The sequence below is a fragment of the Bison bison genome, unplaced genomic scaffold (genome assembly GCF_000754665.1).
Source record: "Bison bison bison isolate TAMUID 2011002044 unplaced genomic scaffold, Bison_UMD1.0 scf7180017864330, whole genome shotgun sequence".
Taxonomy (NCBI): Eukaryota; Metazoa; Chordata; class Mammalia; order Artiodactyla; family Bovidae; genus Bison; species Bison bison.
The window spans coordinates 9,575,923-9,594,946 of record NW_011494902.1 but is presented as its reverse complement, the minus strand read 5'-3'; the positions used below and the strand labels follow the sequence as shown (position 1 = coordinate 9,594,946).

The 19,024-nt window shown below is 37.1% G+C and overlaps 1 protein-coding gene across 1 annotated transcript in view; it reads left to right on the top strand.

Annotated features, from left to right (window-relative positions):
* Window positions 1-19,024, top strand: part of LRP1B (low density lipoprotein receptor-related protein 1B) — a 1,806,191-nt gene that overhangs the window by 1,392,658 nt on the left and 394,509 nt on the right. The window contains exons 42-43 of the mRNA XM_010853706.1: window positions 9,778-9,967; window positions 16,222-16,426. Of these exons, the coding sequence (XP_010852008.1) occupies window positions 9,778-9,967; window positions 16,222-16,426 (395 nt within the window). The remainder of the gene's footprint in view (window positions 1-9,777; window positions 9,968-16,221; window positions 16,427-19,024) is intronic.

Genomic DNA, 19,024 nt, shown 5'->3' with positions numbered 1-19,024 from the left:
CTGGCAACTCGTTTCTTACATGATATTTTACATGTTTCAATGCCATTCTCCCAAATCTTCCCACCCTCTCCCTCTCCCACAGAGTCCATAAGACTGTTCTATACATCAGTGTCTCTTTTGCTGTCTCGTACACCGGGTTATTGTTACCATCTTTCTAAATTCCATATATATGCGTTAGTATACTGTATTTATGTTTTTCCTTCTGGCTTACTTCACTCTGGAAGTTGTCTTTGGAAGTACCCACGTTTTTAAAGTTGATGAAGTCCATCCAACTCATCGATATTTCTTTTGTCATTTGTGCATTTGGTATCATGTCTGAGAAGGCTTTGCCTAACCCACGTTTATGCAGATGCACTCTTCTATTTTATTCTAAGAATTCTGTAGTTTACTTTCTCTATTTAGGTCTAAGATAAAACATTTTGAATTGGTGTGAGGACATTACTTTTCTGCATGTGGATATATAATCATTGTAAACCATTTATTGATAATATTTTTTTTTCCTCATTGAGTTTATCTGGTATCTTTTTCAAAATCAGTTAACCAGAAATTAAGGTTTTATTTCTGGGCTATTGATTCTATTTCATTGATGTATATGCCTACACTGTCTTGCTTATTGTAACTTTGTAGCAAATTTAAATTTAGAAATTTGACTCCTCTAACTTTGCTTTTCTTTTTCAAGATTCTTTTGGCTATTTTAGGCCCCTTGGATTTTCACATGCACATTAGGATCAGTTTGTTGATTTCTGGGAAAGATCCACCTGGGATTTTAATAGGAATTAACACTGAGTCTGTAGATTTATTTGGACACTATTGCCGTCTTATCAATATTAAGTCTTCCAATCATTAACATGAGTTGCTTTTCCATCTTTTTTATTTTAATTTCTTTCAATGATGTTTTTTAGTTTTTCATGTACAAGTTTTAAGATTATAAACTTTTGCTAAAATTATTTCTAAGTTAATCTTCCTGTCATAATTTCTATTATTTTAAATGCTATCATAAATGAAATTGCTTCTGAATTTTAGTTTTTGATTATTTTATTGCTACTATATAGAAAATGCAACTGATATTTTAGTTTGTACCCTGCAACCTGGTTGAATGTTTTCTTATAATTCTATTAGTTTTTAGTAAATTTCTCAAGGTTTTGTATATATAAGAATATATCATCTGAAAATTGAGATGGCTTTACTTGTTTTCCAATCTGGATGATCTCCCTCTCTTTCTATATTTTATTTTTTTTTAATTAAAATAATTTTCCTAATTACCCTGAGTGAATTTTCAATACAGTGCTGAATAGAGGGGCAAGAATAGACCATCTTATCTTGCTCCTAGTATTAGAGGGTAAACTTTCATTTTATTTTATTTATTATTTTTTAATATAAATTTATGTATTTTAATTGGAGGTTAATTACTTAACAATATTGTATTGGTTCTGCCATACATCAACATGAATCCACCACACGTATACATGTGCTCCCCATCCTGAACCCACCTCCCTCCCCGTACCATCCCTCTGGGTCATCTCAGTGCACCAGCTCAAAGAAGCATCCTGTATCCTGCATTAAACCTGGACTGGCAATTCATTTCATATATGATATTATACATGTTTCAATGCCATTCTCCCAAATCATCCCACCCTCTCCCTCTCCCACATAGTCCAAAAGACTGTTCTATACATCTGTGTCTCTTTTGCTGTCTCACATACAGGGTTATCATTACCATCTTTCTAAATTCCATATATATGCATTAGTATACTGTATTGGTGTTTTTCTTTCTGGCTTACTTCACTCTGTATAATAGGCTCCAGTTTCATCATGGCTAAGAAAGGTATAGCTTTGTTGTATTCTGTTTTGTTTTTGTTTTGTTTTTTCAATAGAATGATTTTTTTTTAATCAGTTTGAGGAAATATCCCTAGTCTGCTGAATATTTTAATAATGAAATTGTTTTGGATTTTTTCAAATAAACCTGTAACAGCCATATCAAATAAATGACTTATTATAATAAGGGAAACAATACATCTGAAGAGCTATAGGTTGTCTCACTCCTGTCCTAAAAGACAAAGAAAGGTAGTTATAAGAGGATTTTTAGGAATGTACAGAGTTTATGCAAAATTTAAGTAATGCTTTGTTAGGCTTAAAGTAAAACACATGTGTACTCTGTTTAGAGTTCAATATCAGATCTGAATTGTGAACTGGACCCAGAATCCTGTTTCTCTGGAAACTACATAGTTAAGGCAGACATGAAATGTTGTGTATAGAAGCTTTTTATCTGAAGCTCTGTACCTAGGTTGGAAATCAAGCCTGCTTTTCTGTATCTGTAGATGCTCCAGACAAGACTGAGAAGTTTCATACTACTAAAGTCACTTCCACCAACAAACTTTCTACTATTCTTTGGCTTTAGAAGATAAGTCAGACAAAAAGAGAATGCTATTCTTTCAACAAGGGAGGCCTTTACAGTATGGCCTTGGGATAAATATTTTCCTGTTACTTTGCGACAGGATTTATCTGTGAACGTTATTCCAGCCAGATGACTAGCAATGTTTTGTCCACATGGCTCCCTCCCGAGACATACATCACTGCCTTTCCCATTTAGACTCTTATCCTGACTTCACAATGCAGTACAGGAGAGAGGAGCTCTTGTCTCTTCTTTAATGGTGATGAGATAGAGGTGTGTTCTCTATGCAGTCCTTGACCAGCTGCCAAAATAGCACTATAATTGTTATTTTCTTAATTACGCATATTCTATATCTTTGAGTCTCAACTCTGTAGTCTACATCCTTAAAGTAACTCTATATTGATTTACTCTGTTCAATATTTCAGGAATGGTTGATTGAATAGATAGACATTTTGCTTTAGGTTTCAAACTACATAATTATCTGCCAATGAATGATGTAAAGTACTTATTTTACCAATTCAACTGATTCAGGAACTTTAGCTTCATACACACACACACACACAACACATACATGTATCAAATGATACCCACATTGTATTCATTTCAGTTCAGTTCAGCTGTCAGTCATGTACGATGTTTGAAACCCCACGGACTGCAGCATGCCAGGTTTCCCTGTCCATCACCAACTTCCGGACCTTACTCAAACTCGTGTCCATTGAGTTGGTGATGCCATCCATCTATCTCATCCTCTGTCGTCCTCTTCTCCTCCTGCCTTCAATCTTTCCCAGCATCAGGGTCCTTTCCAATGAGTCAGTTCTTTGCATCAGGTGGCCAAAGGTTTGGAGTTTCAGCTTCAGCATCAGTCCTTCCAATGAATATTCAGGACTGATTACCTTTAGGAAGGACTGGTTGGATCTCCTTCCTGTCCAAGATACTCCCAAGAGTTTTCTCTAACACCACAGTTCAAAATCATCAATCCTTCTGTGCTCAGTTTTCTTTACAGTCCAACACTCACATCCATGCATGACTACTGGAAAACCCATAGCTTTGATTAGATGGACCTTTGTTGGCAAAGTAATGTCTCTGCTTTTTAATGTTTGTCTAGTTTGGTCATAACGTTTTTAAAATTTAAATTTATTTATTTTAATTGGAGGCTAATTACTTTACATTATTGTATTGGTTTTGCCATACATCAACATGAATCCACCACGGGTATACACGTGTTCCCCATCCTGAACCCCCCTCCCACCGCCCTCCCTGTGCCATCCCTCTGGCTCATCCCAGTGCACCAGTCCCAAGCATCCTGTATTGAACCTGGACTGGCAATTCGTTTCTTATATGATATTATACATGTTTCAGTGTCATTCTCCCAAATCATCCCACCCTCTCCTTCTCCCACAGAGTCCAAAAGACTGTTCTATACATCAGTGTCTCTTTTGCTGTCTTGCATACAGGGTTATCATTACCATCTTTCTAAATTCCATATATATGCGTTAGTATACTGTATTGGTATTTTACTTTCTGGCTTACTTCACTCTGTATGATAGGCTCCAGTTTCATCCACCTCATTAGAACTGATTCAAATGTATTCTTTTTAATTGCTGAGTAATACTCCATTGTGTATATGTACCACTGCTTTCTTATCCATTCCTCTGCTGATGGGCATCTAGGTTGCTTCCATGTCCTGGCTATTATAAACAGTGCTGCGATGAACATTGGGGTACACGTGTCTCTTTCCCTTCTGGTTTCCTCAGTGTGTATGCCCAGCAGTGGGATTGCTGGATCATAAGGCAGTTCTATTTCCAGTTTTTTAAGGAATCTCCACACTGTTCTCCATAGTGGCTGTACTAGTTTGCATTCCCACCAACTGTGTAAGAGGGATCCCTTTTCTCCACACCCTCTCCAGCATTTATTGCTTGTAGACTTTTGGATTACAGTCATTCTGACTGGCGTGAAATGGTACATCATTGTGGTTTTGATTTGTATTTCTCTAAAATAATAGCAAATGAAGCAACTGACAAAAATAAAACTAATAACTAAACAAAAATATAACAACAACTAATCTCAAAAATATACAAGCAACTCCTGCAGCTCAATTCCAGAAAAATAAACGACCCAATCAAAAAATGGGCCAAAGAACTAAATAGACATTTCTCCAAAGAAGACATACAGATGGCTAACAAACACATGAAAAGATGCTCAACATCACTCATTATCAGAGAAATGCAAATCAAAACCACAATGGTCATAACTTTTGTTCCAAGGAGCAAATGTCTTTTAATTTCATGGCTGCTGTCACCATCTCCAGTAGTTTTGGAGCCCAAGAAAATAAAGTCTGTCACTCTTTCCATTGTTTCCCCATCCGTTTGCCATGAAGTGATGGGACCAGATGCCATGATCTTAGTTTTCTGAATGTTGAGCTTTAAGCCAACTTTTTCACTCTCCTCTTTCACTTTCATCAAGAGACTCTTTAATTCTTCTTCACTTACTGCCATAAGAGTGGTGTCATCTGCATATCTGAGGTTATTGATATTTCTCCCTGCAATCTTGATTCCAGCTTGTGCTTCATCTAGCACAGCATTTCTCATGATGTACTCTGCATATAAGTTAAATAAGCAGGGTGACAATATACAGCCTTAATGTAGTCCTTTCCCTATTTGGAACCAGTATGTTGTTCCATGTCCAGTTCTAACTGTTGCTTCTTGACCTGCATACAGTTTCTCAGGAGGCAGGTCAGGTGGTCTGGTATTCCCATCTTTTTAAGAATTTCCCACAATTTGTTATGATCTACACAGTCAAAGGCTTTGGCCTAGTCAATAAAGCAGAAGTAAATGCTTTTCTTGAACTCTCTTGCTTCTTTGATGATTCACCGGACGTTGGCAATTTGATCTCTGGTTCCTCTGCCTTTTCTAAATCCAGCTTGAACATCCTGAAGTTCACGGTTCACATACTGTTGAAGCCTAGCTTGGAGAATTTTGAGTATTACTTAGGATGTAAGATGAGAGCAATTGTGCAGTAGATTGAGCATTTTTTGGCATTGCATTTGTTTGTGACTGGAATGAAAACTGATCTTTTCCAGTCCTGTGGCCATGGAGGAGTTCTCCAAATTTACTGGCATGTTAAGTACAGCACTTTCAAAGCATCATCTTTTAGGATTTGAAATAGCTCAACTGGAAATCCATCACCTCCACTAGCTTTGTTCATAGAGAAGCTTCTTAAGGCCCACTTGACTACACATTCCAGGATGTCTGGCTCTAGCTGAATGATCACACCATTGTAATTATCTGGGTTGTGAAGATCTTTTTTTGTACAGTTCTTCTGTGTATTCTTGCCACCTCTTCTGAATATCTTCTGCTTCTGTTAGGTCCATACCATTTCTGTCCTTTACTGTGCCCATCTTTGCATGAAATTTTCCCTTGGAATATAATTTTCTTGAAGAGGTCTGTAGTCTTTCCCATTCTATTGTTTTCCCCTATTTCTTTACATTGTTCACAGAGGAAGGCTTTCTTATCTCTCCTTGCTATTCTTTGGAACTCTGCATTCAAATGTGTATATCTTTCCTTTTCTCCTTTGCCTTTTGCTTCTCTTCTTTTTCACAGCTATTTGTAAGGCATCCTTAGAGAACCATTTTGCCTCTTTGAATTTCTTTTTTTGGGGGTGGTCTTGATCAATGCCTTCATACAATGTCAGGAACCTCCTTCCATAGTTCTTTAGGCACTCTGTCTATCAGATCTAATCACTTGAATCTATTTGTCACTTCCACTGTATAATCGTAAGGGACTTGATTTAGGTCATACCTGACTGGTCTGATGGTCTTTCCAATAGATGTTAACATCTTTTATGTTATCTCAAGTAAGATTTTTTCGTGATTTTCAATTTAATATTCTCATGGATAATATACATATATGCTGCTGCTGCTAAGTCGCTTCAGTCGTGTCCAACTCTGTGCGACCCATAGATGGGAGCCCACCAGGCTCCCCCATCCCTGGGATTCTCCAGGCAAGAACACTGGAGTGGGTTGCCATTCCCTCCTCCAATGCATGAAAGTGAAAAGTGAAAGTGAAGTCACTCAGTCATGTCTGACTCAGCGACCCCATGGACTGCAGCCTACCAGGCTCCTCTGTCCATGGGATTTTCCAGGCAAGAGTACTGGAGTGGGGTGCCATTGCCTTCTCCAATATACATATATATATATATATATACACATATATATGTATGTATAAAAATATACATACTCATGCACACACACGCACATGCACACACACACGCACACACATATAGGGCTTTACCACTGAGTGGTAAAGAATTAGCTTGCAATGTAGGAGACTTGCAGGAGATGTAGGTTTGATCCCTGGGTTGAGAAGATCCCCTGAGGAAGGAAATGGCGACCTACTCCAGTATTCTTGGCTAGAAATTCCCATGGACAGATAAACCAGGCAGGCTACAGTCCATGGGGTTGCAAAGAGTCAGACATGACGGAGGAACAAACAACAACAATACATTTTCAGATGTTTTCCCTTATGGGTTATTATAAAATATTAAATATAGTTCCCTGTTCTATACAGTAGGTCTTTGTAGGTGTTCTAATTGATATATAGTGGTGTGTGGTTTATGTCTTTATTTGACTACTTACTAATGACAAATATAATTTTTGTAGGGAGTCAAATATTTTTCTAAGTAACAAATATTTTAAAGTGTGGCACCAGATATGATTAAGTGTACTGTCAGGTTGTCATATATTGCAAACAATAAAGCAAAAGATATTGTACCTGGACAGTGAGATATATTACACACTCTAGTAACCCTGGAATTATATCAGCTATAGAAAAGAACATCTGCTTCATCTCAATGGTAATACCAAGTGGTTTCCTCCTAATTTGGCAAGAAAAAGTGTCCATGAAGAAGATCCATCAAAGTCAGTAGAAGGGAAAGATAGAGAATGAGGATGGATTAATGATTCTGATTTGCTTGGATTTTTTTTTCAAAGCTATGCCACCCCTCATTCTATTTGCAGGTGATAGAGTGGAATGTTGTTTGTAATACTAATAGAGTTAGCTTCATTTCTGAAGTGATATGAAAGTACTAAAAATACAGTGGAATAGATGGTTTATTAATTAATAATCAAAATACTGTTAAACATTATCAACCTCCCAGCTAGTCACCTCAAATAGGAATACATATCATTCATATAAGCAAAGCTTAACAGATGTTATTATGATTGTGTTTTACAATTTTTCTTCCATCATCTTTGACCTAGGTTTCCATACTAATCATCCACATTAATTTCTTATAAGTGGTTTTGTTGACTGTGTGATAGGTTATTCATTGTAAATTACTGCTGATACAATTCACCCAGAGTCAGACAAGTTGAAACTAATGAATCATTTGTTTGGTTCCAGCTTGAGGTACACTGAGGATAAGCGATAGCTGCTATAAATCCATCTCTAAATAGTGCCGCTGACAGATACAGGCTTATGGAAGCACACGCATCTGTGATAAAAATCTTGCTTCAATACTTTTAGTTCTGTGAACATAGATTTCTGTTTTCTTCTTAGGGGAAGAATAACAATAAAACTAATATCACAGGGTAGATTTACACATAAAGGGATATATGCAAAACAATTACACAATTCCTAACTGGAAGACAGTGCCCCATAAGTGGCAGATATTAATTCTATTGTTAGTGGACTTTTTGTTTCATGTAGGAAAAGAATCAAGTAACAGAATTTTAATGGCATTATGAAATCTAGTTTGAAAGGCTTTAATATTGTTTTTCTCTCCCTCTAAATCCTTTTGACCATCAAAGTAAACATTTACCCATCTCAAATCTAAAAACAGCCCTTTTCATCCATATATTCTCAGAAAAGCCAAATAATTCTTTTCAGATTCCTTAAGAGAAAAGCTATAAAAAGACTCTGCCTGTTATAATGTTAATTTCTTAGCATGACTACCAAAATTAAATGTATATGTATTCTCTCTTAAATATGCTAAGAATACTAACTCTGAGAAAAACAATAATGAAAAACTTAATAATTTGGTTATATCAGAGAAGGCAATGGCACCCCACTCCAGTACTCTTGCCTGGAAAATCCCGTGGGTGGAGGAGACTGGTAAGCTGCAGTCCTTGGGTCGCAATGAGTCGGACACGACTGAGCGACTTCACTTTCACTTTTAATTTTCATGCATTGGAGAAGGAAATGGCAACCCAGTCCAGTGTTCTTGCCTGGAGAATCCCAGGGATGAGGGAGCCTTGTGGGCTGCCGTCTATGGGGTTGCACAGAATTGGACACGACTGAAGCGACTTAGCAGCAGCAGCAGCAGCAAAGGTATATTCAAACACTTCTATGAAAAGTAAAACAACCACCCTACATTATCCTGTGATTAGGAAAGCAATTTTAAAAAATAATTACTCTTGTTTCTCATATTGTCACGTTTAAGTATTAGACTATGTGTACTATCATTTATCTTTTTCTGCCTATATGAAAGCATGCTTTAGCTGGCAATTAACTTTATTTTCTTTGGTTTTTACATCACATTAGTTGAATAGGATAAAAAAATATATTGCATTAACTTACTAAAACATTCTCTACCACTGCTCGATAATCACAAGTATAGAATTGGATTTTGTTTTTTTGATACTTCATTGTAGCTTTTGATATTGTTTTTCCTTGATGTCTCCAAATATGGTATCAAGAGAAAACTCATTATTATTGCATGTTAATAGTATCTCTGACATATGATTTTCAAAAGCATCATTAAATTGTTGCAAAAAATTGATTATTAAGACATGAAAATAAAAGACAACCACCAGATTCCTAAATAAAAGACAATTACTTAATTAAGGTTTTGTGTTTTTTTTTTGATGAGGGTATTCAATCTTTAACATCATGTTTTTGTATAAACTTCTCTATGAGCAGTTCATAACTTAGATTTACTGTGTGTAATCAGCTGTCGTAGGCATCATGATTATGATATCTTTATTTTGGAGCATTTGTGAAGAAATGACTGATAAGATAACACAGATATAGTTTATATTTTGCTTCCCAGGTGATGCGAGTGGTAAAGAACCTGCCTGCCATTGCAGGGGACATAAGAGGAGTAGATTCAATCCCCAGGTCGGGAAGATCCCCTGGAGGAGGGCACAGAAACCCGCTCCAGTTTTCTTGCCTGGAGAATCCCATAGACAGAGGAGCCTGGAGGGCTATGGTCCATGGGTTCGCAAAGAGTTAGACACGACTGAAGCCACTTAGCACACACACAGCACACACACACACAGACACGCTCGCGCACGCACATAGTGTATATTGTACATGCTCTTTTCTGTTCAGAAACCAAAATTTTTGCAGATAAAAGTGTAAATTTATTCTTTTTCTTTTCCCCATCAGATGTGGGTTCTGTTGAGGGCCTTGCCTATCACAGAGCCTGGGACACCCTGTACTGGACCAGCTCGACTACCTCATCCATCACCAGGCACACAGTGGACCAGACTCGGCCAGGAGCATTTGACAGGGAAGCGGTCATTGCCATGTCGGAAGATGACCATCCTCATGTGCTAGCCCTCGATGAGTGCCAAAAGTAAGAAATTTCTATTTCTTTAATATAAGTCAAAACCTTATAATTAGCTTTAAAAATAAATATTTCGTCTGAAGTTCTCTTTTCATAATTCATAAAATTATTGTTTATGAGAGCATTGGAAATGTGAATGATTGAAACCTGGACTCTTTAAAGGCTAGGCATCATTTCTATGAGAGGTCAGTAAAAGCAAAATTAAAGGATGAAAGGGAAAATAGAGTCAATACTGTGATAGAATAAGTATATGAAAAAGACATTAATGCATCACTGATTGAAATGATAAATTTGAAAAAGAAAAAAGACTATTAAAAAGCATTAAAACCTAAAAGGTGTTTCTATAATTCAATTAAGTAATTTTAACAACTGGAGATCACTCCAATTGAAATCAGAGGAAGTAAAAATAAACCTTTGTGTGCAGCTTTATTTTCAACATTAGATACCTGACAATAGTCAAGTGATCTACATTGGTATGATACATTGTGTAAGCATTTATAATACTTATGAAGAATTCATAGCAAGAAAAATTGCTCAGGCTATAATATAAAATGTATAAAAAAACAAATTATAAAAAAAGTCATGTTTTGGATGATGCTATTAAGAAAGAATTATATGAAAACTGAAGAACAAAGGTTAGGTTAAGTAGAAGACAAATATGCCTATAGAGTTGCACTCTTTTACAATATGATAGGAATATTTGCTAACTACTAGAAAATCTTTTTATTCTTAAATGAAACAAGGGCACAGACATCAATCTGGTTTCACTGAGCAGAAATAGAAAACTTATTTCAGGTGTGTTGAATAAAAATGGAAGAATAAAAAACACTGGCCCTGATCACCTAAGAGATGAAAAGACTATACGAATTACTATCTTATAGAACTAGAGATGAGAATTGACTTACTTAGTTAAACATACTTAACTTGAAAATTAAAACTCTAAAGGTTGAGAGATGCAGGTGAAAACGAGGTTGCCTGCTTACACAGGTTTGGTTACTTAGCTGAGATGGACACAGGCCTTCAGATATGTAGGCAGAGCTGGTTCTGCTTTTACCACTGCCGTATCACTGTACAGTTGGTTGTTGCGTCAGCTACATTGATCCTAAGAGTCCACCCGAAGAATCTTAGGACAATAATAATTACCCTAAAGTTTATCAAAGGAATCTATAAGACAATTTTCAAACAAACATGAGGGAGGTCACTGATGATATTATACATGATTAACTTTAAGTGATAAATGCTTTACCCTATAATTACTTCTTACAGAGGCTAAAATTATACTTTCCTCTTGCATTAGATAAAGTGAAAATTATAATTAAACACACCAAAATATTTTAATTGGAAAATTATATGTAATTAATGTTTAAAGTAGAAAAATATTTTATCATTAAGCATATTAATGACATCTATGAGTCACTTTTATATGTCTGTTGATTAACAGAAATCTTCAAATCAATTTCTAGATGAAGGACTACTTGAGTTCAAAACTTGACTCAATAACTATAGTACTCAAGCTCTCTGGCCTCTTTTTTCTCATCTTTGAAATGAAACGTGAAATTAAAGGAGTAATAATTCCTTGGAAATTCTATAATTCTAAAGCTCACAATCTATAAAATTATTGAAAATAAATTGTTTGTTTACTATCTCATATTATTTGCATAACTTTTTAACTAATTTTTTTTTAAAAAGTCACAGGATATGGTTAAAACTATTCCATGATTTAAGAAAGTGGAATGTCATGTGTTTTTTATTTTTCATAAATTTACTGATTCATAGTACAAACTACTTTCACATTTAAGAGTCACATGACTGAGCAAATGTACAACAACAGCAACAATCCTTAGAACACTTTAACGTTCCATAGAATAGATTAAAATGCTTTGAAGTATTTTAATAAAGAGCATAGAGGACCCAGTTTTCCTTAATTTGTGGCAGTTATTTTTTAGATTAGATAGAAGAAGTTCAGTTTAGTTCAGTTGCTCAGTTGTGTCCGAATATTTGTGACCCCACGGACTGCGGCATGTCAGGCCTCCCTATCCATCACCAACTTCTGGAGTTTACTCAAACACATGCCCATTGAGTCGGTGATACCATCCAACCATTTCATCCTCTGTCGTCCCCTTCTCCTCCTGCCTTCAATCTTTCCCAGCATCAGGGTCTTTTCTAATGAGTCAGTTCTTCATATCAGATGACCAAAGTATTGGAGTTTCAGCTTCAGCACCAGTCCTTCCCATGAATATTCAGGACTGATTTCCTTTAGAATGGAATGGTTGGATCGCCTTGCAGTCCAAGGGACTCTCAAGAGTTTTCTCCAACACCACAGTTCAAAAGCATAAATTTTTAGGCACTCAGCTTTCTTTAAAGTCCAACTCTCACATCCATACATGACTACTGGAAAAACCATAGCCTTGACTAGATGGACCTTTGTTGGCAAAGTAATGTCTCTGCTTATTAACATGCTATCTAGGTTGATCATATCTTTTCTTCCAAGAAGTAAGGGTCTTTTAATTTCATGGCTTCAGTCACCATCTGCGGTGATTTTGGAGCCCCCTAAAATAAAGTCTGTCACTGTTTCAACTTTTTCCCCACTGATTTGCCATGAAGTGATGGGACAAGATATCATGATCTTAGTTTTCTGAACTAAGGAATCAGCGAACTAAAATGGACTGGAATAGTGAATTTAACTCAGATGATCATTATAGCTACTACTGTGGGCAGGAATCCCTTAGAAGAAATGGAGTAACGATTATATTCAACAAAAACATCCAAAATGCACTACTTTGATGCAATCTCAAAAATGACAAAATAATCTCTGTTTGTTTCCAAGGCAAACCATTCAATATCACAGTAATCCAAGTCTATGACCCGACCACTAATGCTGAAGAAGCTGAAGTTGAATGGTTCTATGAAGACCTACAAGACCTTCTAGAACTAACAGCCAAAAAGATGTCTTGTTCATTACAGAGGACCGGAATACAAAAAGTAGAAAGTCAAGTATTTCCCGGAGTAACAGGCAAATTTGGCCTTGGGGTAAAGAATGAAGCAGGGGAAAGGCTAATAGAGTTTTGCCTAGAAAACATATTGGTCATAGCAAATACCCTCTTCCAACAACACAAGAGAAGACTCTACATATGATCATTACCAGATAGTCAATACAGAAATCAGATTGATTATATTTGTTGAAGCCAAAGATGCAGAAGCTATATACAGTCAGCAAAAATAAGACCGGGAGCTGACTATGGCTCAAATCATGATCGCTTTTTGCCAAATTCAGACTTAAATTGAAGAAAGTAGTGAAAACCACTAGACCGTTCAGGTATGACCTAGATCAAATCCCTTACCATTATACAGTGGAAATGACAAATAGATTCAAGGGATTAGATCTGATAGACAGAGTCCCTGAACAGCTGTCGATGGAGGTCCCTGACATTGTACAGAAGGCAGGGATCAATACCATCCCAAGAAGAAGAAATGCAAAAAGGCAAAATGGTTGTCTGAGGAGGCCTTACAAATAGCTGTGAAAATAAGAGAAGTGAAAATAAAAGGAGAAAAAACAAAACATACTCATTTGAATGCAGAGTTCCAAAGAATAGCAAGGATAGATAAGAAAGCCTCCTTCTGTGATCAATGTAAAGAAATAGAGGAAAACAACAGAATGGGAAAGACTAGAGATCTCTTCAAGAAAATTAGAGATACCAAGGGAAAATTTCATGCATGATCGGCACAGTAAAGGACAGAAATGGTATGGACCTAAGAGAAGCAGAAGATATTAAGAAGAGCTTGCAAAAATACACAGAAGAACTATACAAAAAAAGATCTTCATGACCCAGATAATCACAATGGTGTGATCACTCACCTAGAGCTGGACATGCTGGAATGTTAAGTCAGGTGGGCCTTAGGAAGCATCACTACGAAGAAAGCTAGTGGAGGTGATGGAATTCCAGTTGAGCTATTTCAAATCCTAAAAGATGATGCTGTGAAAGTGCTGCACTCAACATGCTAGCAAATTTGGAGAACTTGGCAGTGGCCACAGGCCTAGAGAAGGTCAGCTTTCATCCCAATGATAAAGAATCGAAATGCCAAAAAATGCTCAAACTATTGCACACTTGCACTCATCTCACATTGTAAAGTAATGCTCAAAATTCTCCATGCCAGGCTTCAACAATACATGAACCATGAATTTCCAGATGTTCAAGCTGAATTTAGAAACAGCAGAGGAACCAGAGATCAAATTACCAACATCTGTTGAATTATCAAAAAAGCAAGAGAATTCCAGAAAAGCATCTACTTCTGCTTTATTGACTATGCCAAAGCTTTTGACTGTGTGGATCATAACAAATTATGGGAAATTTTTAAAGAGATGGGAATACCAGATCACCTGACCTGCCTCCTGAGACATCTGTATGCAAGTCAAGAAGCAACAGTTAGAACTGGCATGGAACAACAGGTTGGTTCCAAATAGGGAAAGGAGTACGTCAAGCCTGTATATTGTCACCCTGCTGATTTAAGTTATATGCAGAGTACATCATGAGAAATGCTAGGCTGAATGAAGCACTAGCTGGAATCAAGATTGCTGGGAGAAATATCAGTAACCTCAGATATGCAAATGACACCATCCTTATGGCAGAAAGTGAAGAAGAACTAAAAAGCCTCTTGATGAAAGTGAAAGAGGAGAGTGAAAAAGTTGGCTTAAAACTCAACATTCAGAAAACTAAGAAAGAAGAAAAGTTTTTCTTTTTGTAAAGTTGTGTATTGTCCAATAATACCCAAAATTAAAGGTTGAATAATTAGTTTGGCTATTACCTTGTCTTTACAGGATATACATAGGGATGATACATGCTATCTTGTTATAAATATGAAATATTTTCAAATAGCTTCTGTTTGTAAATATTTATTAAACATACTTTCTAAAAATGTAAAGTGGCCTGCCTGTCTCTCTCTTTCCCATCTTCTTTTCTCCCTTCCTCCTTTTCTTCCTGGCTTCTCCCCCACCCTCCCTTCCTTCCTTCCTCCCTTCCTTCCTTCTTTCCTCTCTCTTTCCTTCTCTTCCTGATGCCTTCCATTCTTGCCTGCCTTCCTTCAGTTCAAAAACTGATCTTCAAATAAACTCTTAGGTATAGTCTTAAAGGGAGAGAAAGAAGAGCTGATGAAATAAAATAGGCCTTGGAGACTAGCACCCTACAGCCTCTCTGCTCTTCCGGTAACCTTTAAGTGCCAAGAGAATCCTTGGCCTTCCTCAGAGAATAGTTTGACAAATACTGATTTAAAATATTCTGTTAAGACTGTAAGTAACAAATCTTACCTTTAAGGATTGAGAGTAAACCCCTGTAATTCTAGTAACAGCATTATAATATACAGAAAAATCACCCTGACAGAGGAGGGAGAAAAAAGCCATTAAAGAAATACAGGAGTTTACTAATTGTGTCTTTCTAAAACATATACAGAGAGGAATCCAGAATTAAAAAAAAAAAAAACCTAGGACTACCCTGGTGGCTCAGTGGTAAAGAATCTACCTGCCAGTGCAGGAGACACAGGTTCAATCCCTGGTCTTGGATTTCTATAAAGCAACCAAGCCTGTGTGCCACAACTACTGAGCCAGTGCTTCAGAGCCTGAGCCACAACTATTGAGCCCATGTGCTGAACCCCGGAGGCCCAGGTTCTCTAAAGCCAGTGTCCATGACCAGACAAGCCACCAAAGTAAGAAGCCCATGCAATACAACGAGAGAGTAGCCCCTACTCACCACAACTAGAGAAAAAGGCTGTGCAGCAACGAAGACCCAGCCCAGCCAGTATACAAATATTAAAAAAAGAAAATCCAGAAAGAGAGAGCGATTTTTACTTTTACCAACTGAAGAAGAGAAATATTGCTAGGTTAAGAATGATATTCAAAATTATAACACAGGATTTCCTGAAACATGATAATAATAAATCAGAGTATATTTGCAGTTCATAGGAAATTTAAGATAACTATTTTTCTTTGATTCAAATAAATCTTTACTGTGTATCAAACTGATTCAATTGAATTAAATTGCTATTTGAGAGATAATTATTTTTCAAAAATAGTTTCCAGGTCATTTAAGAAACTGGAAAAATATGCAAATATAATATACATATCTCTCCTTATTATTAGACTTCCTCAAGGGTCAGAAACTATGAGACAATTTTGCTTTATTTTAAATAGTTTGACATTGCCATGTTTCTTCTAATATTGTTAACGACTGATAAAAAATTTAACCTATTATCACAATTTTCATTTTAATTAGTTTAATGTTTTGGACCAACTGGAATGAACAGCATCCAAGTATCATGAGATCAACTCTTACTGGGAAAAATGCTCAAGTGGTGGTCAGTACAGACATACTCACTCCAAATGGACTCACCATTGATCACCGTGCAGAGAAGCTGTATTTCTCAGACGGCAGCCTAGGAAAAATTGAAAGATGTGAATATGATGGATCCCAGAGACATGTAAGTAAACTTAGAATTTCCTGATTATAGATTTGAAAAATGATACATTTGAAATATATGTGCTTTATACTTGCTAAAGTATGCATGTTAAGAGGTTTTAAAATGGCTAATTATTTGAACCAACCAAATTGGATAATCTATTCAGTGAAAAGTGAAACTGCTGATAATATTTTGAAAATTTTAAGTGCATTCACTACCACAGAGACAGTCCAAATTGTAAAATTTCTTCTGGAGAGATAATAACTGATTTTCTTATAGTTATTAATTGAACTGGTATTGTTAGAGTGATTTGTATAAACTTCATTGTTATTTATAATTTTTTAATTATGAAATGAAATTGATTAGTTGTCTTAGGATAAAAGAACATTGCAAAATAATGAAATTATCTTCTGTATTTGGGCCCTCAAACCAACCTCAGAAGCTTTGAAGAGAGAAGAATGGAATTTTCTTCATTGTCAGGCTCATTCTCAGTCACTTTTTTCTGAAATCCAAGTAAATATTAATGGGAGAATCTTTATGCTGCCACTGGAGAACACTTACAGAAGATATTTAGAGCGTGTAGGATGGTGAAAGTTCAGTGCCATTACCTTATATTATGAAGACAGTAGCCCTTGGCAACTGAAAAAATGAGTTCAGAAGGGTAGATCTGGGTGTACCGGGAGGAATCTACCACAGCATCTCTGCACCATGCACCAGCACATGCTTGAATGACAAAATGATCCTGAGGCTCTTTGCTTTTTCTTGAAGGGCCGGATAGTAAATATTTGGAGCTTCATGGACCATATTGTCTCTTATCACAACTACAGTGCCTTATACTGAATATGTAATGAATAGCTGTGAGGAATTGATGCTTTTGAACTGTGGTGTTGGAGAAGACTCTTGAGAGTCCCTTGGACTGCAAGGAGATCCAACCAGTCCATTCTGAAGGAGATCAGCCCTGGGATTTCTTTGGAAGGAATGATGCTAAAGCTGATACTCCAGTACTTTGGCCACCTCATGCGAAGAGTTGACTCATTGGAAAAGACTCTGATGCTGGGAGGGATTGGGGGCAGGAGGAGAAGGGCATGACAGAGGATGAGATGGTTGGATGGCATCACTGAGTCTATGGACGTGAGTCTGAGTGAACTCCGGGAGTTGGTGATGGACAGGGAGGCCTGGTGTGGTGTGATTCATGGGGTCGCAAAGAGTCGAACATGACTGAGCGACTGATCTGAATATATAGATATATACGTACAGATATATTTTCAATTGAATTAAGCAGCATACTTAATGGTACAGATTAGGTTTAGCAAATATGGCCTGTTGTTTGGTTGCCTGTTTTTGTAAATAAAGTTTTATTGAAATACTGTCCCAGCTCAGTTCAGTTCAGTTCAGTCACTCAGTCATGTCTGACTCTTCGTGACCCCATGAATCGCAGCAGGCCAGGCCTCCCTGTCCATCACCAACTCCCAGAGTTCACTCAGACTCATGTCCATTGAGTCAGTGATGCCATCCAACCATCTCATCCTCTGTCATCCCCTTCTCCTCCTGCCCCCAATCCCTCCAGCATCAGAGTCTTTTCCAATGAGTCAACTCTTCGCATGAGGTGGCCAAAGTACTAGAGTTTCAGCTTTAGCATCATCCCTTCCAAAGAAATCCCAGGGCTGATCTCCTTCAGAATGGACTCGTTGGATCTCCTTGCAGTTCAAGGGACTCTCAAGAATCTTCTCCAACACCACAGTTCAAAAGCATCAATTCTTCAGCACTCAGCCTTCTTCACAGTCCAACTCTCACATCTATATATGACCCCTGGAAAAACCATAGCCTTGACTAACCGAACCTTTGTTGGCAAAGTAATGTCTCTGCTTTTAAATATGCTATCTAGGTTGATCATAACTTTCCTTCCAAGGAGTAAGCGTCTTTTAATTTCATGGCTGCAGTCACCATCTGTAGTGATTTTGGAGCCCAGAAAAATAAAGTCTGACACTGTTTCCACTGTTTCCCCATCTATTTCCCATGAAGTGATGGGACCAGATGCCATGATCTTCGTTTTCTGAAGGTTGAGCTTTAAGCCAACTTTTTCATTCTCCTCTTTCACTTTCATCAAGAGGCTTTTTAGTTCCTCTTCATTTTCTTCCATAAGGGTGAAGTCATCTGCATATCTGAGGTTTTTGATATTTCTCACGGCAATCTTGATTCCAGCTTGTGTTTCTTCCAGTCCAGCGTTTCTCATGATGTACACTGCATGTAAGTTAAATAAACAGGGTGACAATATATAGCCTTGACGAACTCCTTTTCCTATTTGGAACCAGTCTATTGTTCCATGTCCAGTTCTAACTGTTGCTTCCTGACCTGCATACAGATTTCTCAAGAGGCAGGTCAGGTGGTCTGGTATTCCCATCTCTTTCAGAATTTTCCAGTTTATTGTGATCCACACTGTCAAAGGCTTTGGCACAGTCAATAAAGCAGAAATAGATGTTTTTCTGGAACTCTCTGGCTTTTTCTATGATCCAGCGGATGTTGGCAATTTGATCTCTGGTTCCTCTGCCTTTTCTAAAACCAGCTTGAACATCAGGAAGTTCATGGTTCACATATTGCTGAAGCCTGGCTTGGAGAATT